The following is a 23,586-nucleotide window of genomic DNA, read 5'->3' on the forward strand; positions in this document are numbered from 1 at the left end:
ATAAAATAATTAAGGATAAAAATAATAATAATAAAATGAAGATGATAAAACAGGACATCCCTAATTTCATCGGAGAAATGTTGGAGGGTATGATATATATGAATGGTGCTTTTATGTTTTTAATGCTGTAATGTAGTTCTGCTTTTGTTTTCAAATGTGTTGTAAGTCACTTGGAGACGTCTGCGTATCAAACAAGCAACAATGACATTACAACACTACAATCACAAACAAACATACACTGACTAGCATCAACTATTAGGCCTCAGCTTCTGGCTGGCAGGGCAATCACAATACATTTTGTTGCCTGAGGCAAAGAACAAAATGGCGCCCTCCCCTTCCACTTCTAGAATCCAACTGGCAGCAGAATCTTGCTTCTACACTGGGATGAGATGCTGCCCTGCCCTGGGGGCAGTAGACTAGGCTGGAAGGCACAAGGGAAACAGAGGGCTACTGGATGTTCTGCCCTGAGTGTCTGCTGTCTGAGGAAGCTGTCTCACTCTGCCTAATGGTAGTGCTGGCCCTACAAGACAACCAGAGGGGAAAATGATAACCATTTCTTCTAAAACATATATCCTAGGTTTTGCAAAGTGAAGAAGAAGAAGATTTGGGCCTTTGTACTCCCTTTCTGCGGAGGGCTGTAAAAACAGGGTTATGTTAAGAAAGGATTTAAAGAAAATGTACCAAAATTATTATTGCTGTTGATTTATAAAAAAAGTGTAGTCTGCTTTTTGCCCCAAAGGCCCCAAAGTGATTTCTGCCATAAAATTCTGCAATCCTTAAAGCCAAACACAATTTGAAACATAGCTGTACAAACCAAGCAATATGAAAATCCCAGAATACTGGGAACTTTGGGAACTTTGGATGTACAGAAATACCTACGATTCCCTATGTATATGCAATAAAAACTATGACATGTTGGTTGTTCTTTTGAAGGAGATTGAAGGATGGCCTTGAATGGTATTCCATTTCCAAACACAGTTGCCAGCAGATGCAAGTATTAAAAAATAAAATAAAATAAAATACAGAATTTCTAACACCAAAGTAACAGGTTATCTTCTTGTCCCCTATTGAGCAAATGCAACAACTGTGATAAAAATACATCTCAAGACACAAACCGAGCTTCAGTAATAGCAGAGCAGCATTTTTTTACTTCCATGCTAGCTAATAGCTCCTGACAAGGAATATGAAAATATACTACCCTGTGGATATTTCCCTATCAGTGCAAAATGTTACCAGCAATTGACCCAGGCCCTGCTGAGGATAAAATCCCCCTTTTATTAAAATGGCATGCTTCCACCATGTTAATGCTGTGTTATTTCCCCCCCCCCCCACCTAGTATTTTGGAAATGTTGTTTGATAGACACTAGTTTGACAAGTATCTGTAGTTATACAGACTGTTCATAGAGTGAAGGCACAAACCCCAATAACTCGCTGGAATAAATGCTTTCATTAATTTAAATGAGGGTGATCGGATGTGGAAAACGGCAGCACTCCTGCAACTTTAATAGCTGTGCAGGAGAGGGGATTTCAGCAAGTGTCTGTGGTGTGGGATTGCCTCTTCTGCAATATTAAAGGTGCAAAAGCCTCCCCCCCCCCCCCGGCCACATTAATTTCAACAGAATTAACTGCTAAGGAAGTGTTCAGGAATATTTTAATGTTCTCTCTCACTGCTGGTGTCAGTAGTTTTGTTAGTCCTCATTTAATCTGTGATAGCACGTGATTTCACAAATAGTTTTTGCATTTAGAAATAGTTTTAAATTATTTCACCAGATGGAGTTGCTAGCTTTCGAACCCTCCCTTGAATAGCAGTTTAAATTACAATGATTAGCAAGTCATAATGTTTAGGTCCATGCCATTAAAAGCTTCACTTGCTGATTTCTGCCTTTCCAACCCCATGAAGGGGATGGGAGCAGACCAGCTGGCAATGATACAGCCTAGCGCTTGTAAAAATTAATCTTAAGGCATTTTGTGTAAGAAGCCGTTAAATAAATATCAGCTGGTAAAGGGATCTGCAGGTGTGGAGCAATAACAGAAAGAGAAAGAGGACTTTTCCTGCTAACCTGTTTATTGAACAGTCATTCTGGTTTGCTTGCTCAAAGCTTTTGAGGACGTTAGGCTATGTCTGGTCTTTATTGAGCATTCATTCTGATTTATTTACAGGGAGGTTATAATGACAATGAGCATTCCACCTGAATTGTTTGCCACGGCAGTTATAAACCTTCCCATTACTCATTTGTTCATCCTACACAACAGAGCACTTTAATCCACTTTAATTGCGCGAACCTAAATTTCCTGGATGTGTTTCCATCCCTTCTGCAAAATACTGTCTGGAGGCAACCAGAAAGAGAGGGCAGAATCTGTGAAGATGCAGAACACAACAAGAGATACAAAGAGGCAGAGGAACACAAAGACTTAGCAGGGAAATATAGAAAAGCACAAATGTTGCCAGCTGCCCTTTGCAAGGAGATGTGCATCTATCCACAAATAAAAACAGAAGTAGTAATATACATGAAATGTACGAATAGCTTTTGGGTGGAAGGTTCTAGAAGGTTTGCTGTTCCAAGAGACATGAGAGTCAGTGTTTTGGGTGGTCTAAATATACTGTATCAGGACTGGGCACAATTGTATCACTGCTGCTGCTGCTACTAGTGCTAGAGTGTGGTCTGAAGGCATGGGAGTCTGGTACTGGCTAGCGCAGGGGTCTGCAAACTAAGGCCTGTGGGCTGGATCAGGCGCACCTGGGTCATAAATCAGGCCTGCGCCCCGCGCTGCGAAGCTGGAACCTGTCGCGAAGCCAAGACTTCCGGCGATGGCGACAGGAGGGAGAGGCCGAGCAGCGGCAGCTCTGCCACTCAATCACCGCACCTGGTTTACCTCAGCGGCATTTGATTGGCAGAAACGTCCCCACGCCATGCTGAGGTAAACTAGGCGTGGCATATGATTGGCAGAGCCACTGACGCTCGGCCTCTTCCTGCCGTTGCAAGGAAGCAAGGCAGCGCTCTGGCTCCTCCCACCTTGCCACCTCTGGAAGTCCGCTTTCCCTTCCCTGCCAGCTTCCACCTGCACCGCCAGGAGACTGCCAGGAGACGCTGCGTCTCAGAGCATAGCCGCACCCTGCCCTGCCATTGGATGCATAAGAGCCTAAGGACGCACATACTCGCAAGTTAGCTGCGGTCGTTTCAAGGCCGCTTGTTCAGTGCCTGAAGAACTGCTCAAGCCCACTGAGATGAAATGCGCTACGGATTGCGCCCCGGGAAAGGTAAGCATAGCGGCTGGCCCCCCTCTCCTCTTCTTCCAGCTCTGCCCCCTATGCCAATTCTCCGGCCTGCCACAAGGTCTGAGGGATAGTGGACCAGCCTGTGGCTAAAAGAATTTGCTGACCCCTGGGCTAGTGCTTGGAAGGTGATCGTATGGAAACCACATGTGGTGCTTCCTATTTTGCCACCTGAGGCGAATATGCCACCGCACTGCCTCCCTTACTTGCACTGTGGTGCATGTGAAGTAATGCCAGTGGCTTCCAAAGAGATCTTGTGAGATCTCACCAACCTCTTACAAGATCTCTTGTGTTCTGTGAAATCTCATGAGATTTCAGTGAGATTTTGGTGAGCTCTTTGCTCATGCAGGAGCCACCTCTTGGCTTCCTTGCCAGAGGAAAAAAGGCAGGCTGCGAGTGTGTGAAAATATAGACAAATTATTTCCATATATAACTGACAAATTTTCCTTAGCGCAAGCCTCATTGCAACCATCCCTCTGATCAATCACTGTTTACTCCTGTTTTATATGTGGATTACTGAGGTGCAAAGAGAAGAACTTGTCCAAGCTGGATCTACGGCAACAGGGGACCAGAATTAAGACAGGTGACTACCAGAGATCTTCACAGTTGTGGCACTCCAGGTGTAGAACCAGGGTAGCCAGTAGCATAGCGTGGGAAGGGCCAAAGGAGCGGTTGTCCTGGATGCAAAATTGTTAGGGGTGCAAATTTTTAACAACTGGTGCTGCCTCAGTACAGCTGTGCACTTCCATCTCTGGCCTCCACTGAAAATAGCTTCTCCATATGAACCAGGAAGTGACCTCTCCAGATGACAGAATGACTTCTTTTCTTATCTCTGTGGCTGTGATTTCCTGGGTGATGCAGATGCCATTAGACAGTTGAATATGCATGTGTTCTCCATCTGTTCCCCTTTCTCCATGTGGCCCCGGGCACTGGCAATCCATGCTATGCCATTGAGTCATAGAGGCAAAGGACAGAGTTCCTGCACCTTTAAGTGTGGTGTAGCGATTTTAGCCAGCAATTTTGTTGTGCAAGCTACACCTGCTGAAATCCCCACTTCTACACAGCTATTAAAGGTGCAGGAGCCCCATATAATGTAGCTCTTTCTGGGCCAAGCCCAAATTCTGCTTTCCCAATGCAAATATAGAAAAGCATAGCATTCTTGATGCAGTTATGATGAGTCTGCTTCTGTGGCCATGCCGCTTATCAACTTTATTTTTTTATAGCACTGGGCTCTTGTGTGGGACCAAGAGGAAGGTCAGGGTGGAGAGAACCTTGACACAATCTGGTGGTCATGGGTGAGTTTTAAAACCAGGACAGAACTTGGTGGGTCAAGAGTGAAGTAATGATGGAACCTGGTAGTCCTGGATAAGGTGAAATAAAAACCTGTTTGGTTACAGGTGAAGAGCCAAGGCAGAATATCAAATTCACTTGCTTTTCAGGCATCCTGCTACTTATCTGATCAAATACAGCAGGAGTGAGGAATCTATAGCCCACCCGATGTTGACAGACTCACATCAGCCCCAGGCAGCACAGGACATGTTGTGGGGTGGTGGACACTGGAGTCCATCATCTGAGGCCCAAAAGTTATCCAACCTGGAAATACAGTTTAATGGGTAGAACCATTAAAATACTGGCTGATTGGCATCCCTATGATGACCTGTAAGGAAAAGTCTCCTGTTTTAAAGTCACCTCAGTCACTTTAGCGAGATGTTATCCTTCCTGTCTGCACATTGCAGAATACATAGCTTATTGTCACTTGGCATTTGGAATCAAGGAACATCTTTTTCTGATGCAGTTAGTGTCAAATGTAAAGATAAAACTGATGTTTATCAGAGACGAGGCCCAGAGAGGACAATTTGAATCAAACGAAAGCCAGAGAAGATTAGCAAGCAGAAAAACAGAGAGCGAGAGGGAGAGAGCACTATGTCAGATATGCTTTATTCACAGGAAGAATAAATCAGAGTTAATGGATCTTGGAGATTTTGTGATGTGCTGTTTGTAAGAAAATATTATTCCTCCTGCGCTGTTTAAAACACGAGCTATTCCTCGTTTTGATTGATTAAATGTGTGTGTGTGTAATACTAATATATCTATTGAAAGCAGTGAAAACGGGTAAGCATGTATATGTCAAATAATATTAAAGCAGCTACTGTGACTGGAGGATGCGGGGAGATGGCTGAAGCTTTTGTTGCTGGTGGTGGGGTGGGGTGCGGGCAAACAAATGGTCAGTGGTAGCAATGGTGAGGAGGGATGCAAACCTGCTCAGAGACGGGAAGCCCGCTGAAGGCCATCACACCCAAATCCCCATGTCCCCCCACCCCCAAGGACAAACCCTTAGAACCACCCCAAAGATCTTTAGTGGCTTGCAGCTCCACATGCAAAGCGACTTCACTGAAAAAGTGGAAGTGGTCTAAAATGTAGGCACTCCAGGGATGGTGTGATGGATACCTGTGATGGTCTATTCCAGGTATGTCCAAAGTCCATTTTGGGGGCCAAATCTTGCCCCCTGGCCGGTTTTATTTGGCCCCGTGGCAGTTTTTATTGGCGTCAAATCCTAAAAAAGCTCAACAACTGCCACCCTAGCAACCCTAAAAAGCTCAACAGCTTCAATCCTAAAAAACGGTCAGCAACTTCAATGGTTCACTTCATCAAATCTGGCCCTCTTTGAAGAAAGTTTGGGCACCCCTGGTATTCACATGTACACACACACACACACACACACCCCATCACTGCATGGGTGCTCTGCATGTCAGAACCAGCACCAACGGAATGGGGTTGGGGAGGAAGATAACCTCATACCCCTCATACCAGCAAATTGAATGCACACAACACATTTAAGAACATCTCCTCAGGGAATAGCTCAGTCAGCAGAGCAGGAGGGGGGTGGGGTTGAGCCCCACCTTGGGCAAAACATTCCTGCGTTGCAGGTAGGGTTGCCACCTGTCTTGTATTACTCAGGATTGCCCTGTATAATGCAGAATTCTTCTGTATTTCAATGTAAAATGCTACATTCTGTATTGATACAGTTTTGCCCTGCACTTCAGATCTCAGCCAAGTTAGGGATCCTCTCCAAATACCTGTGTTTGAAAGGGTGTGACAAAGGTCATGTATTTTATCTCCGGGTAGCCCAGCACAGACAGATTTACAAATTCACGTGAACGTGTGTGCATGAGTGACAAATTCCAGATGGCCCATCTTGTTGGGCTGAAATGGATTGTAATGGATTGCTCTGAAATCAGTTCAGCACCGGATGGAGAAAAACAAACGCCCCCCGCCCTGTATTTTGACAGAACAAAGGTGGCAGCCCTAGTTGCGGGGGGCGGGGGCGGTCTAGAGGACCTTGGGGGGGTCCCTTCCAACCATTCTACGATTCTCAAAACAAAGGGACGGGAACTGCGCAACCTTAACCCCAGTCTACTCAGAAGTAAGACCTGTTGAGTGCCCTGGGGTAAGCGGAGTTAGAATCCACCAGCAGCATAAGGAGGCAGCCGGTGCTTCCACCAAACAGGGATGCTCGCTGGCGGGCGCGAGAGAAATCCATTTCCCAGGGATCATCCGGGAAAGAGAGAGAGAAGAGGGGCGGCTGCCCCGCCGAGCAGCAGCGGGCGAGGAGGGAAGCAGGCGCCGCGGCTGCCGCAGGTCCCTCCTCCGCCTATGGCTGCTCTCCTTCTCTCGGCGAGGGGAGGGCGGAGCCTCGGCGCTTAGCCTCCCCGGGGGAAATTGCTCCGAGGAGCCGCGGCCGCCGCTGTTGCTGCTGCAACGTCGAGTCTTTCCGAGGCGCGCGCGCGCGGGTGTTTCCTGCGCGGGGCGGGCCGGGGGCGGCTCCGGGCGCGCAAAAGGCGCGGGGCGGAGAAGGCGCGCGGGGCTCTGCCCGTCACGGCCGCTTCCCTCCGCCCCTTTCCCGGCCAGCCCAGGAGCGGAGCGTCCGCGCGGCCTCCGGACGGTCGCTGGCTCGGCGAGGCTTCTCCTCCTCTCGGGCCGGGCTCCGTGGCCCTCGCTGCTCCGCCTCCGCCATGTCCGCAGCCGCGGGCGGCGGCGGCGGGGCGGGCACTCCCAAGGCGCTGCCTTCGTCGGGACCCAAGTCTCTGCGGGAGATGCCGCACCCGCTGGCCGCCTCCAGCAGCGAGGAGGCGGGCGCCGAGCTGACGCCCAGCCCGGACTTGCAGCTGCCGCGCAGCATCGCCGACAAGGTAGCGGCCGCCGGTGGGGCCTGCGCGGGGCGAGGGCTGGGCTCGGTTCTTCTCCTGGCTTCCGGGCGTGCGTGGTCGATCTGGGTCGTGTGAATGCGTTTCTTTGCCGTGCCAGGACAGCTGGGTCGCTCAGGGCTGCAAGAGAGTAAGCTGCAGTGTAGGAAACGTGCAAAAAGCAAGGGGGCATGTGTGCAAGAGGGACTTCAGCGTGGGAGCCAACTCCTTGGGGCTGAGGACCCTTCTCCTCCCCCCAAAATATTTGAGCTCCCCCCCCCCAAGTTGATGGGCATTGCCATTCAAATGATGTCCATGCACCACGTCATGTGATCAATGGTGTAAGGCGGGGCTTACCTGAGTCCCCTCAATATTTTATTCAAGTTGGCACCCCTGGACTTCAGCCTTCCACCAACATCTTGCCCCCTTCGCTAAGTTGGTGAAATGGTGGGAATCTTTTTATATAAAAAAGTCCTCTTCCAATCTTTTTTTGCCTGTTGTCCTCTCCTTTTGTGTTTGTGTGTAAGCAACCCATCTGAGTATATTTTGGCTCCGACACAGCCAAGGCAAGAATGGGAAAACAACAAAGCAACTTCTGTTTTGGGCTCGTAATAAGGACACAGTAATTTGTGATGGTGTGTTGACTCATCCGTGTTGAAAGTGCGTGGAGGACACTTGTGCGGAGGTTGGTTTTGCAGTGCTGTCACAAATGCAGGCTGTGTTGCAAGCGTGGGGCGCAGTGAAGCAATCCCTGGCTCCGTGCCAGGCTCGTTTCCTATCTGCCAGTTTGGTGTGTATTGGTTTGTGCACCTGACCTTGATGACCCGAATGGGTTGGCTTCCTTTTCTGGAGTTGCCTCTGTTCCACCTTTAAGACAAGTCCTCCCTGGGGGAGTCGGCAGTATATTTAAGAACAATCCAACACTACTGCCAGTTAGGTTTGTCCACCAGAAGCCATTACCTGTTGGGAAAGGTTCTCAGAAACTGCATCGCTTACCTCTTCGATTCCCAACTTAGGACAATTGAAGAAGTGCAGAGATGATCAAGGCCTGTATTTGCTGGCACTTTTGGATATTCTTAGCTGACTTTAAATGGCATGTGAATGTCTTGGAAGTTGGTTCTCGGAGCCCCAAATGGTAGATTGACTAAAGAGCTTGGTACAGATGCCCAGGCATTAAGCAAGTTCCTGTCCTCATTTTAGACATAGGTATCTTCTTGGATGTACATATAGTGAATACTCAAGACCATGGGTAGACAAACTAAGGCCCAAGGGCTGGATCGGCCCAATCGCCTTCTAAATCCAGCCCACGGACTGTCTGGGAATCAGCGTGTTTTCACATGAGTAGAATGTGTCCTTTTATTTTAAATGCATCTCTGGGTTATTTGTGGGGTCTGCCTGGTGTTTTTACATGAGTAGATGTGTGCTTTTATTTAAAATGCATCTCTGGGTTATTTGTGGGGGATAGGAATTCGCTCATCTCCCCCCCCCAAAAAATATACAGTGGTACCTCGGGTTACATACACTTCAGGTTACATACGCTTCAGGTTACAGACTCTGTTAACCCAGAAATATTGCTTCAGGTTAATAATAATAATATTATTATATAATATATAATATAATAATATATTCAGGTTAAGAACTTTGCTTCAGGATGAGAACAGAAATTGTGCTCCGGTGGCGTGGCAGCAGCAGGAGGCCCCATTAGCTAAAGTGGTGCTTCAGGTTAAGAACAGTTTCAGGTTAAGAATGGACCTCCAGAACGAATTAAGTACTTAACCTGAGATACCACTGTAGTCCGGCCCCCCACAAGGTGTGAGGGACAGTGGCCCGGCCCCCTGCTGAAAAAGTTTGCTGACCTCTGCTCAAGATACTATAGTCTGAGGCTCTGACAACATCTTATAGCTGGCATGAGAGAAGATTCTGCCCCAGTTAAGCATAGCTTGAGCTGTGTAAAACCATATAACTTGAGCTGCAAAATATTGGTGCCTTAAGCAACCAGAGGCATAGCAGTGGTCTGAATTTATTTATTTATTTACAAGTTTATTTACAAGCTTTTTGAGCAACCCCCTCCACAGAGCAGCTTACAAATTCCTGGAAGTAAGTCAAGAGCATTGGCCTTGCTCCCTTTCCAAAAGCCACTGCACTTTTCCTCCCCTGTGTTCTGAGTACCTCACTTCAGCTGGGGCTTCCTATGCTGCTCCTGAGATTCGTAGGGCAGAAGGCAGGGGAAGAGGGACTGTATATGAAGCTGGAGCTGGTGACATGCAGAGCCACCACTGGACGAGTTGCAAGTAAGAAGGCAGGCAGGTTCTTTTGCCCCTGTGCACCAGTCTCCAGTGCTTCCTTCCTTCCTGAGTACCACAGTTGGTTGCTGCGTTGTGACCCGAAAAGAGATAAGTGCAAGCAGCCTAGCTTCATAGCTTTTTTCCCCAGGTGTTGCTATCAAGAGAGGTCATGTGTTTGCAGGCTGCACGGGAAAGTCTGTGGCTTGCCTTGAGAAATCTGGCAGGTGCAACCGTTCAACAAATGTATTGGTTTTGAGGTTTTGGTTTCTCAGGACGCATCGGAAGGGACTCCGCAAAATACGCTAGAGGAGAGCCACCTTAACTTGTGTGTGGTCCACGCACCAACCCAAAACTCTGCAGATCTGTTTTGGTTTTAACAGCTGCACACGGGGGCAGTGTAGTAATTAACCACCTTGAGAGCTTTACACAAGCGGCAGTTCCGCATGGTACAACATCATGTAATTGGCTTCCCATGAGGTATCAATCTTGTACCAGGTGTGTGAACAAACAATAGGCCCCCGTTCCTTATACCTGGGCTACATGATGATGGAAGGATTGAGTTACCCTAGGCTGCATTGCTTTGTTGACAGCAAGCCAGTGGATTTCAAGCCGCCTACTTTCAGGGACCCATTTCATCCTTGCCTTCCAAAGGACTCTTGTGGGACAGCTCCGGTCAGGATCCCTGCTTGTTCCTTTTTGGTCATGAAGGGTCAATTTAAGTTCGACAGCCTGCTTTTACTTAGTGGTGTGGGAGCTGCTGCTGCTGCTGCTGCTGCTGCATGAATTGTCCCATCTGTGCCTCTTGGATAACGTTGGAAGTGCTGCATCAGATAAGTTGCTGATGTGCAAGGTGAGAATTGGCCATGGGTGGGCAAATTAAGGCCCAGGGGCCAGATCCGGCCCAATCGCCTTCTAAATCAGCATGTTTTTACATGAGTAGAATGTGCCCTTTTATTTAAAATGCATCTCTGGGTTATTTGTGGGGCCTGCCTGGTGTTTTTACATGAGTGGAATGTGTGCTTTTATTTAAAATGCATCTCTGGGTTATTTGTGGGGCCTGCCTGGTGTTTTTACATGAGTGGAATGTGTGCTTTTATTTAAAATGCATCTCTGGGTTATTTGTGGGGCATAGGAATTTGTTCATATTTTTTTTTCAAAATATAGTCCAGCCCCCACAAGGTCTGAGGGACAGTGGACCGGCCCCCTGTTGAAAAAGTTTGCTGACCCCCCAGTACTGGCCTTTTCCTGATCTGGAGCTTTCAGCTTTAACCGGCACAGGAAGGTTGCACCGGCAGTGTTCAAAATTAGCCAGATGCCAGGCACATTTTGCACCTGGCTATTGGCCACTTGCAACCAAGTGAAGATTCCTGGGTGCCAGGATGGCACCTGATATCTCAACCATCTGGAGGTGCATTCTTGGCGATCATCGGATCTGGGTAGTTTTCACATGATAATACTCCATCCTGTAGAATTCTATCAGTTATATTTTATCTGCACAATTCAGAATGGATTTCTGGAACCAAAATGCTATTTCTGTGCAGCCTGAGCAGGAGCAGTCAACATTAAGAAAAATAGGTCGGAAGAGGCCAATATATAATGTGGACTGTCCCTGGACCAAGTGACTTTTCTTCTTTTAAGTTCTCAAAGTTCTCAGCCTAGCCCTGAACTAGCCAGATGTTTAACTGAGAATCAATCACAGTCAGTCCATCATTTTAAAAATAAGACTTTAGAGCTGTCTTGCCCCAAAATGGCAACAAGACATTCCGTTTTGGTGACTGCAACCTTGGTTTAAGGAGCCATTTGGCACCTAGATTGTATATCTGAGTTCTTGACACTTTACTAGCCCCAGACTTATTGGGTCACTGCTGTACCTTGTGCTGAGACAAGGGACAACAGGCAATTGAACTGAGCGAGGGGTTTGGGGTCAAACCTGGCCAGAAGCTCCATAGCCCACTCCCCATGGAGAGGTTATTTAGGGAAATATACTTTGCATGTCTTTAGCAGCCATTAACTGCTGCTGAACCAGAGCTGAACCTTGATATCAAAATAGATCTTTATAAAGGCTCCAACTGTGGCTTGAAGTAAACCCTGCTCTCCCCCTATCTTGAAGACACACTGACATCTTGACTGTGTTTGACAACAATTTAGCAGTTTTTGCAAGCATGCTTAATATAGAGAGACAGCAGCTATCCAGTTAGGCCTGCTTGTAAAAAGGTCTGTTCAAGCCCTCTTCCCGGGATTTGGACCTGAATGCTGTGCCTCTGTTTCTTGAAATGTGTGGACTGCGGAAGCTTCATTGAGATCTGTTGTTATGGCCCATACCTGCTGAGAAGCAGAGTTGGGTAGGGGTTTTTTGTTTGGTCTTCACAATGCATTTTGGAACATGGCACCTTCATTGTTTAGAGGTTGGCATTAGAAGAATCCTTGTGTAGCAGCCAAGCAACATTCATGTGCTGCCACCCAGTTTCTCTACACTTGGTTGGTATGTGACTGTGAGTGTTCCTTGAAGGCATCGGTCCTACATAATCAGCACCAGCTTCGTACTGCTGGGAATCTGGGTGGTGGAAGCTTGATGTTGACCTTGTCTCAGATCTTGTTACCATAAATATGCTTTAGCCTGAAGAGCGTATCATGTATAGCAGCGATGGAGAACCTCTTCCAGCCAGGGAGATGAATTCTTTCATGCCCAAGAGGCAAGAAGTGGGTGGAGCAATGGACATAACTCTTATTTTTCTACAGCAGGCTACATTTCAGCCGCTGGGAACTGGGTACATTGACCTTATTATGTCTGCACTTTATCAGCTGTTCTGCCTCCAAGGCCCCATTTAAAGGACTGGTAGTAATAATAATAATAATAATAATAATAATAATAATAATAATTTATTATTTATGCCCCACCCATCTGGCTGAGTTTCCCCAGCCATTCTGGGCGGCTCCCAATCAAGTGTTAAAAACAATACAGCATTAAATATTAAAAAGTTCCCTAAACAGGGCTGCCTTCAGATGTCTTTTAAAGATAAGATAGCTGCTTTCCTTCACATTTGAAGGGAGGGCGTTCCACAGGGCGGGCGCCACTACCGAGAAGGGCCTTCTGGCAGTTCCGTCATTGCAAGAAGTGAGGTTACAGGGAACCAGACACTTCTTGGTTCCCTGTAACCTCACTTCTTGCAATGAGGGAACTGCCAGAAGGCCCTTGGAGCTGGGCCTCAGTGTCTGAGCAGAACGATGGGGGGGTGGAGATGCTCCTTCAGGTATACAGGACTGAGGCCGTTTAGTGCTTTAAAGGTCAGCACCAACACTTTGAATTGTGCTCAGAAACGTACTGGGAGCCAATGCAGATCTCTCAGGACCAGTGTTATGTGGTCCTGGCAGCCACTCCCAGTCACCAAATGTTTCAAAGCCCCAAATGTTTGAGACTAGGTTACCTGAAAGTCTGCTGCCTTCCCTATGTACCTATCTGAACCTTAAGGTCCTCTTTAGTGGCCCTACTCGGAGTCCTCCAAGTTAATAAAGAGAGGTGGGTGAACCTCCAAGGACAGAGCCTTTTGGGTAGTGGCATCTCAGTCATGCAACAGGCTTTTCAGAAAGCTTTGCCTGGATGGTGATTTGGTGCCAGGGTTTTTTTTTTGTTTTTTTTTTTTGTTCACCTAGCTGTTTTAAATATGCTCTGTATTCTGACCCTGTTTTTCTTTTTAAAAATCTGTTTGTAACTTTTGTAACCTGTGATGGTGTTTGCATATATGTATTTTCTTTAACTGTTTGACATTTTTGTGTCTTTTACTTATTTATTATAATTCACCCAGGGAATTTTATGTTATGAGGCTGCATAGAAAGATGTAAAATGGCACATGACATGAAGTGGCTGGTGGGAGTCCTGACGGTTAGGATTGAGGAACCCTTCACCCCTGTTGTTTCTGTCTTGGAAACTGCAAATAATATTCATGGGACAATGAAGTTGCCATTATTAGGCTAGGGTTATCTCTAAGTGTGTTAAAAGTGTAGTTTTTCCCCAAGAGACCTCCTAATAGTCATGATGACCTACAAAACAAAGGTGTCTGGCTTGAAGGAACCCTCAGCCAACCATTTGCTAACTTCTGGTAAAGTCTCTGTCCTGTGGAAACTGATAAGGTAAAGGTAAAGGGACCCCTGACCATTAGGTCCAGTCATGGCCGACTCTGGGGTTGCGGTGCTCATCTCGCTTTATTGGTCGAGGGAGCCTGTGTACAGCTTCCGGGTCATGTGGCCAGCATGACTAAGCCGCTTCTGGCGAACCAAAGCAGCGCACGGAAACGCCGTTTACCTTCCCGCTGGAGCGGTACCTATTTATCTACTTGCACTTGACGTGCTTTCGAACTGCTAGGTTGGCAGGAGCAGGGACCGAGCAACGGGAGCTCACCCCGTTGCGGGGATTCGAACCGCCGACCTTCTGATCGGCAAGTCCTAGGCTCTGTGGTTTAACCCACAGCGTCACCCGTGTCCCATGGAAACTGGTAGGGAGGAGCAATTTGTTCTGGAGCAACTTGGTGTGTACAAGGGATACGTATACAACAGCACTGAGATACCTGCCATCTCTTGCACATGTCAAGTGTACAGTTTGTGTACATATGCTCCCATCCTTTCAATGGCTGATTTTGAAACAAGTAGTTTCTGTTTCAGTCGGTGTAGCACAGTGGCATTTAGCAACTCATGCATGAACTGGGAGGTCCCCAGTTCAAATGCATTTCCATCAAACTTGCGAGCTATTCTTCAGCAAGCTGTTCTGTTGGCCTTCACCCATAATAAGGGCAAAAATACTGGTGCACCTTACTGAATTGTTCCAAGGAGCCATGAGACCGTGTCTGTGAAACGCTCTGACGTACCGTATTTTTTGCTCTATAAGACTCACTTTTCCCCTCCTAAAAAGTAAGGGGAAATGTGTGTGCGTCTTATGGAGCGAATGCAGGCTGCGCAGCTATCCCAGAAGCCAGAACAGCAAGAGGGATTGCTGCTTTCACTGTGCAGTGATCCCTCTTGCTGTTCTGGCTTCTGAGATTCAGAATATTTTTTTTCTTGTTTTCCTCCTCCAAAAACTAGGTGTGTCTTGTGGTCTGGTGTGTCTTATAGAGTGAAAAATACGGTATCTAATGCAGCCCTTTCCAGACTTCAGTGTCTGTATGTTTGCACCACTTGAATTTTGCTGGGAGCCTTGGCGCATCTCTTAATTAGCTTCTTTCTCCAGTGGCGGCATCCTCATCAAAACCAGCACAGCATTAGGAAAGTCTTGTACCCCCTAGGACAGAGTGCTGAGAAGGGCTCTCTGGACTGGTGTATAGTAGAGAAAAAATTGTAGGCAGCGCCAGCATAATGTGAAAAATCACAAGCCCTCGGTCCTTTGCTAGCCGCTCTGTTGGATAAAATTGAACCTTGTCAAAATGGCCTTGAATCTCAATTAGCAAAAAGAATTAAGTGCAGGACAAAATACTGAAACAAATTATTTTTAACTGATCTGCAGCTTTTCTACAGACCACCCACATGGGAGCTCAATTCCATGAGCTGCTTGTTTGAAACCTCTGATTGAAGGCAGGCTGCAAATGCTGAGTTGTACTGGCCCTTCTTGCATCTCTACTCCTAATCATGCGAAAGGGAAGCAAGATTGCACTATCGTGCTAAACAGGCAGCAGTGGGGTTTGCAGAGTGCAGAATGTCTGGGCGCAGCCAGGACCCACAGTCCCCACTTCCTCTTCATACACTTAGTATAAGCATGAAGGCAACTTGCGAAATGGGCTTGTGTCTTGTGGTGAGCCGCCACTCACAGCCCTAGTGTCTGGCTTACCAAGAGACTTGCTGTAGCTAACCACGTACTCATAAGAACTTGCAGCAACTGCAAGGCATGATGATGAATGGAAACATCTTTAGGGTTTTTATTTCATCCTTTGCTTTCTAAGTGTACATTCCCTGTCAAAAAAACCCACACCAAAACGCCACATTTAACCTTTCTGGTGAAGGTGTTTGTGGGAGTTTAATCTCCCTGGACTTGTGTGTCAGCAGTACAGTGGTACCTCAGGTTAAGTACCTAATTCGTTCCGGAGGTCTGTTCTTAACCTGAAACTGTTCTTAACCTGAAGCACCACTTAAGCTAATGGGGTCTCCTGCTGCTGCCGTGCCACTGGAGCCCAATTTCTGTTCTTATCCTGAAGCAAAGTTCTTAACCTGAAGCACTATTTCTGGGTTAGTGGAGTGTGTAACCTGAAGCGTATGTAACATGAAGCGTATGTAACCTTGAGGTACCACTGTATGTTGTTTATTGAAGAGTTTATATCTACTTTTGTAATGTCATGAGGCCTTGTATTTACGTGCTGGCCTGGTAGTCATAGGCTAGGTATAGGTGAAGGGGATGATGGAGGAGGAGGAGGAGGAGTGGAGCAATCTCTCTTCCTCTTCTGCACCCAGCATAGACACTGGGCTATAACAGGCAGGAAGGCCCAGCCCTGAACATCCAGTGTGGAAAGGGTTTCATCCCTCCATGCAGCAGGCTAGTGATTTGGGGGATGTGGGGAAGAAGTATTAGAAACTAGGATAGAAAAGCTATTTGCCACATGGCTCCTGCGACCTTGGTTATAGGCACAGAAACAGAAAGTCTAGTCGCCATTTTGTCATTTTACAGATGTGACATATGCAGCGGCGTGGGAAGTGGTGCAGCAACCCTACTTGGGAGTCAGGTAGAGAGGCATTTCTCCTCCTGCACCTTCAGCATCAGCAGCTGCAATTTTATTCTTGAGTCTCAGTCGCCATACATGACAAGAAGGCTTCTTGAAGTGTTGACGTTCTGGCAATCCCCAGTCGCAAAATGCACCTGGCGCCTGGCTAATTTCCAACACTGGAGCAGTTGAATACAGTTTGGGCTTATTTACAAGTCTGTCCTAAACTGTATAAAATTAATGCCCTTCTTTTACACAGGTATTAAGATGCCCGCAGACTTGACAACCACTTAAATATTGTGATTGCTATATTTCTAATCAAATGCACAAAATCGCTGCACATTTAGCTGAATAAGCACTCTGGCTAATTCTCCCACTCACTTTTATACAGGCTATCAGTTGTTACTAATGATAACAATATGTCATCTAGTAGCAGTCAGTTTCCCTTGGAATGCCAGCTGGCCAATGAGAGGGCAAGTACTGCTGTGCTCAAGTCCTGCTTATGGGTTTTCCAAAGGGTATATGGTTGACCGCTATTAAAATAGAATGCTGGACTAGATGGGTCTTTGGTCTGATTCAGCAGGGCTGTTACATTCTTGCAGGCTAGAATTTTACATGTGAAATTAAAATACTACCTACTCCTTCAGATTTCTTTTGTGTAGTGGGCATTTTGACAATTGATGATCCAATAGCTATTGCATCAACTTCCAAGGCTCCGTACGGTTGTCTGTGATGTGAGAATAGGAGCCAGATACAAAGCAGCGACTGGCTTGTGCCTTAGGCAAAGTGATAATTCATGTGCTGTCAAGGTTGGCTGCTTAGCTTTTATCAGGTTGAATTACTTCCCTGTCCCTTTAAAACGTTACAGTAGCTTCCTCCATATTGATATTGGCTAAAGAGGATAAAGTTGATTAACTGCAGATTGTTCTTGGGTGCATTCCAGTGGAAGATCTATAATTTTAAAAGCCGTAGGGATATCTTAAGGGTTTTCCCCTGACTTGTGGAATAAAAGCATTGAAGTGGGCCCGTTAGAAGAAAATGTATCTTTTTATGTAAGTGCAGTGGCACTACATAATTTCATTTTTTTTTAAATATTTCAAAACTTGAGGCTACTTTTGAAGAATGGTCTTCTGAGATGCTTCAGAATGGTGGTTGTGTGCATCATAGTCATTACACTGGTTTAGATGAACACCCTAACTGGTCTTGTCCGCTTCAGTCCTGGTGTTAAAGCAGGCTTCCTCAACCTCCAACCTTCCTCCTTCCAGATGTTTTTGGCCTACCACTCTCATGATCCCTAGCTAGCAGGACCAGCGGTCAGAGATGATGGGAATTGTAGTCTCAAAACATCTGGAGGGCCGAGGTTGAGGAAGCATGCGTTAAAGAATTATGAAGAACTTTTGGCTTCCCAAATAGGAGTAAGCTTGAATCTCCACGAGTCTCCATTTTATTGCAGTGCAGTGGATGATACTGGGATGTGGCTTGATTTCAGGCTTCAAAACTGTTCCCGTTCCATATGGTAATGGATTTATATATTGGGTGGATTATTTCCCATATTGGCACCAGGAGCCCTGCTTGGATGGTGGAGAGACAAGCATAGAGAGTACTCACATCATCTGAACTAGTTGCGATCTGTAAACTCTTGTTGCATCATGAGATTCAGCTGTAGAGGCATAATTCTACAGAAGCCACCAGTCTGCAGAGGTGATTTATGAATCTGGGCTGAACATGAACCTCATGAAGCTTTATGAACGAGTGATGATATTTTAGCCTAACCTAATCTTGCGGATATGTTGGAATAAATTAAGAACCATGTGGCGCATGTTTTCTCCTTAAACTTCTAGGGATATTATGATTGGCAAGTGAAATCTGCTCATCTGCTCATCAATTCATTTACTGCCATACCAATTTTTTTTAATGACCATTGCCTGTCACAGCTTGTCTCACTTTAACCAAATGGCTAATACAGCTTTGCTTCCCTTCCCACCACTTGGATTTGGGAGACCATTAGTCCATCATGGGAGAGAAAGATGTGAGGTGCTTTCACTGGACATTTTTAAGTGCAAATTGTTGTGTAATAGGCTTAGGAAAATCTTGACGGAGCTTAAATTATGTCGTGGAACCGCTTGGCACATTCTTCTGCTTCACTTCATTCATAATGTTTCAATAAAGTCATGCTGGTTTTTACATCCTGTTCCTTAAATAATTCGCTTAGACGTTTCATTGATTGCAGCGGAGCTTGATTTCTAATTGTGTTATTAGAGTTAACAGTTTTCACCCATAACAACGGAATTCAGAATCACCTGGTAGAAATGACTGATAAGGGAAGCCAGGACAGAAATGTCTTCACAAACACAAAATCAACTTACAAAATTCACTGTCCCTAGATAAGGTAAGGTAAAGGTAAAGGACCCCTGGATGGTTAAGTCCAGTCAAAGGTGGCTTTGGGGTTGAGGCGCTCATCTCGCTTTCAGGTCGAGGGAGCTGGCGTTTGTCCACAGGCAGCTTTCCGGGTCATGCGAACACCGTGACGGAAAACCAGAGCGCACGGAAATGCCTTTTACCTTCCCGCCACAGCGGTACCTATTTATCTACTAGCACTGGTGTACTTTTGAACTGCTAGGTTGGCAGGAGCTGGGACCGAGCAATGGGAGCTCACCCCATTGTGTCCCAAGATAACAATGATACTGACTGTGAAATTGGACAGTTTTTTTAAAAGTAGACTAATTCATGACATGGAGCCTATTTGTTCAGAGGTAATTCACATCTTAAGCTCAAATGCTGAGGACAAACGGGGAAGGTTGCTTTTATAATCTGGGAGCTTTCCGGGGAAAATCTGCATAATAAGAATAACTTTACTTAAGCCTATTGCAGTCTTACTGTTCTTGGGGGCAAAATAAACTAACACTCTTAGTAGAGATATCTCGTGCTTGAAAGGGATTTCCCAAGATGGTGCACATATTCAGATTTCCAGAGGCTAACTGCTGATGTCACCCATTGGGCAAAACAGTCCATTGGAACTTTCCCTCCTCCATGGTAGACTCATAGAGTTGGAAGGGACCAATGCAGGAATCTTTCATCCAACGTGGGGCTCGATCCCACAATCCTGAGATTAAGAGTCTCACGCCCTATTGACTGAGCCAACTTAGAAAGAGGAGTGGCTTCTCATTTCCTGTTGCACTTTTTAAAAGAAGATGGCAGGGAGGTACTGCTAGTGTTTCATGCACAACCCCCTGCTGAGGTCCAGCACCGAGGGCCTTTTGGCGGTTCCCTCATTGCGAGACGTGAGGTTACAGGGAAACAGGCAGAGGGCCTTCTCGGTAGTGGCGCCCGCCCTGTGGAACGCCCTCCCATCAGATGTCAAGGAAATAAACAACTACAGTCATACCTCGGGTTACAGACACTTCAGGTTGCGTGTTTTCGGGATACAGACGCGCCAAAACATGGAAGTACCGGAACGGGTTACTTCTGGGTTTTGGCGCATTTGCAGAAGCACTAAATCGCGCTTTGCTCATGAGCAGAAGCGCCGAATCACAACCCGCGCATGCGCAGATGTGGTGCTGCGGGTTGCGAACGTGCCTCCCACACAGATCATGTTCGCAACCTGAGCATCCACTGTATCTGACTTTTAGAAGACATCTGAAGGCAGTCCTGTTTAGGGAAGTTTTTAATGTCTGATATTTTATTGCATTATCATTATCATTAATTCTGTTGGGAACCGCCTAGAGTGGCTGAGGAAACCCAGCCAGATGGACGGGGTATAAATAATAAATTATTATTATTTATTTTGGGCTCCTCAATGCTGGGGAGCAGCAGGCAGATGGATGGATGGCAGTCCTGCCTGAGGAGGAATCCAACTGATAAAATAATATCTGTCACCCAGGCCATCATTTTTAAAAGTAGCAGCTATCAACACAAGGTTTAAGTGGTAGAATAGAAATGGGTGCAGTGAAGAGAATCTCGCACATTTGTGACTGATGTTCTTCTTTGCCACTTAAATCCAAAGCAATACGCCAGGTGGCATGATGGCGGCCTCTGCCTGGTATTTAATGAGGGTCAAGTCTGCCTGTGTCGTTGAAGGATTGTATGCGATGGATGCAAACGTTTTAACACTGCGGCAGAATCCTCTTTCTATTAATAAAAGGATTTCAGGGTAACACTGCAATCCCTCTCCCCCTCCCCCGTGCTTGTTTTGGAGAAATTGGCTTTTTCTTCTTCTTCTCAGCTGCTAACCTCTGGGATAACTTACGTAATGTGGCCAGTCGAGGGCTGACAAATCCTACACATGAGCCAGAAAAGGCAGGGGTGGTAGTACTCGAATAAGGGAGCATATGAGCTATATGTGATGTAAAAAGGGTTATTCAAACTTGCAGTTAATATAGGAGCTGAGGGAAGAAGCTGAACATCAGTTCTGTAGTTTGTGGTACCAAATTATTTTTGATGTATGCAGCACCGAGGCAAGGCAACAATTTGTGGTCTTTTGGAACTGTTTATGTTTGTGTTGCTATATTTCAAACATTGAAAATCCGGACAGAAAAGTTGTTGAGCTTATTTTGGCAAAGCTCTTGAGCAGGAGCCAGCCAGCTTTTTCAGCAGGGGGCCGGGACCTTGTGGGGGGCCGCACTATATTTTACATTTTTTAAAAAATGAATTCCTATGCCCCACAAATAACCCAGAGATGCATTTTAAATAAAAGGGCACATTCTACTCATGTAAAAACACGCTGATTTCCAGACCGTCTGCGGGCCGGATTTAGAAGGTGATTGGGCCGAATCCGGCCCCCGGGCCTTAGCTTGCCTACCCATGTTTTTGAGTGGCATCGCAAAAAAAGAGAGAGGGACGTTTTTAAACTATTTCTAAGGAAAGTCAGCACTGCTGACATGGGCTGGCATATGTCTGGAATTTCCCAGACACTGCAGTATTCCGGATATGTCCAGGATTCGAACCGCCGACCTTCTGATGGGATGCGGGTGGCGCTGTGGGTAAAAGCCTCAGTGCCTAGGACTTGCTGATCGAAAGGTCGGTGCTTCGAATCCCCGCAGTGGGGTGTGCTCCCGTTGCTCGGTCCCAGCGCCTGCCAACCTAGCAGTTCGAAAGCACCCCCGGGTGCAAGTAGATAAATAGGGACCGCTTACTGGCGGGAAGGTAAACGGCGTTTCCGTGTGCTGCGCTGGCTCGCCAGATGCAGCTTTGTCACGCTAGCCACGTGACCCGGAAGTGTCTCTGGACAGCGCTGGCCCCGGCCTCTTAAATGAGATGGGCGCACAACCCTAGAGTCGGACACGACTGGCCCGTATGGGCAGGGGGGTACCTAGGCTCTGTGGTTTAACCCACAGCGCCACCTGCGTCTCTAAAGTGGTATAGGAGTTCTCTAAATGTAGGGCTTTTTCTCAGCCGAAACTGAGTTCCGGCACCACTCAGTTGGGTGCCATTGCCATTATAAGAGAACAAGGGAGTTGTTCATGGTGAGTTCTGGCACCTCTTTTTCTAGAAAAATAGCACTGTTTAAATGTATGGTGTTGATGTGACCACAGTGAGAAATTGGGGTAAGTTTTGTTGTTTAAAACTTAATAGAAGATGCTCTCTTATGAAACAGTTATTTCTGTGCTTGGAGTTATGTTAAAAACATTGCACTTGGCATATGACAAATAGCCTTTCCGCTCCTTCTGAACTTGCAGTCTTGCCTTCTGGGGGTTATAGGTAGCTAGAGAGTTTGAAGTAGAGGATTTCTCATCCTACTGGTTACCTCCCACTTCTACTCTTCCATAATGGTTGCGAGGAAGGAGGGAAGATTAGATGCTAAGAGACACAGTGCACATTGGGGCTAAGCAGATGCAAAAAATCCAGCTGGCATTTCTTCTTCAAATGTCTTGAATATGGAGAGTTGTATGCTTTTTCAGCTGCCAAATAAAAAAAGACAATTGTGTAACTAAACACACACGCACTTCTCAAAAGAAAGTGTTGGGAGGATTTTCTAGATTAGCAGAGGCACTCAACATTCCAAAGGCCCAGATAAGGATTCTGAAATGCAAGCAGAAGCTGGCACAAAATGTTGCAGTGTGGAGCGTTCCTAGAATCATAGATTTGGAAGGGCCCAGAAGGGTCATCTAGAGCAGTGTTCCCCAACCTTGGATCTTCAGCTGTTTTTGGACTACAACTCCCATCATCCCTAGCTAGCAAGACCAGTGGTCAGGAAGGCTGGGAATTGTAGTACGAAAACAGCTGGAGACCCAGGGTTGGTAAACAATGATCTAGAGCAGGCATGGCCCAACTTGGCCCTCCAGATGATTTGGGACTACAACTCCCATCATACCTAGCTAACAGGACCAGTGGTCAGGGATGATGGGAATTGTAGTCCCAAAAATATCTGGAGGGCCAAGTTTGGCTATGCCTGATCTACAGAAAAAGCCTCCTAGAGGAAAAATCTCTTCAAAAGCTTAGTTTAGTCAGAATCAAGTATACACTTCCAGAGTTAATGTGAAATACATTACTTCTGATAAATGAGACTGCTAGAGGGCCGTGAAAATTTGTGTCCCGGGCTTTTTAGATTCGTCTACCCATGTACTAAGGGACGCGGGTGGCGCTGTGGTCTAAACCACTGAGCCTCTTGGTCTTGCTGATCAGGAGGTCGGCGGTTCGAATCCCCGCGATGGGGTGAGCTCCTGTTGCTCGGTCCCAGCTCCTTCCAACCTAGCAGTTCGAAAGCTTGTCAAGTGCAAGTAGATAAATAGGTACCGCTCCAGCGGGAAGGTAAATGGCATTTCCGTGTGCTGCTCTGGTTTCGCCAGAAGCGGCTTAGTCATGCTGGCCACATGACCCGTCAAAACTGTCTGCAGACAAAAGCCGGCTCTCTTGGCCTGTAAAGCGAGATGAGTGTAAAGCAACCCCAGAGTCATTCGCGACTGGACTTAACTGTCAGGGGTCCTTTACCTTTACCCATGTACTATCTGAATCCAAAGGGGCACATTGGTTTCCAGGTGTGAACTTTTTTCCCAGCTCTCCTATCCCAGTATGGAAAGCTTTTATAAATGAAGAGTCCTTGCAGTTTTTCTTTTCTTTTCAGGCTGCTGGCAGGCCATACATGATTTGATTGTGTGGGAAGGTGGAATAGTTCGAGGTTTTTTTTAAAGCAACCCAACGATAAATACCTTATGGACTAGAAACCCTTT

General features: G+C 46.5%; 1 protein-coding gene across 1 annotated transcript in view; it reads left to right on the plus strand.

Moving 5' to 3' along the window:
- The first annotated feature begins 7,191 nt into the window (after window positions 1-7,191).
- The window catches only part of SNX30 (sorting nexin family member 30), a 42,944-nt gene continuing 26,549 nt past the window's right edge, over window positions 7,192-23,586 (plus strand). The window contains exon 1 of the mRNA XM_080986912.1: window positions 7,192-7,464. Within this exon, the coding sequence (XP_080843038.1) occupies window positions 7,288-7,464 (177 nt within the window). The 5' untranslated portion in view covers window positions 7,192-7,287. The remainder of the gene's footprint in view (window positions 7,465-23,586) is intronic.

This window comes from Podarcis pityusensis (genome assembly GCF_964106645.2).
Source record: "Podarcis pityusensis genome assembly, chromosome: 17".
NCBI lineage: Eukaryota > Metazoa > Chordata > Lepidosauria > Squamata > Lacertidae > Podarcis > Podarcis pityusensis.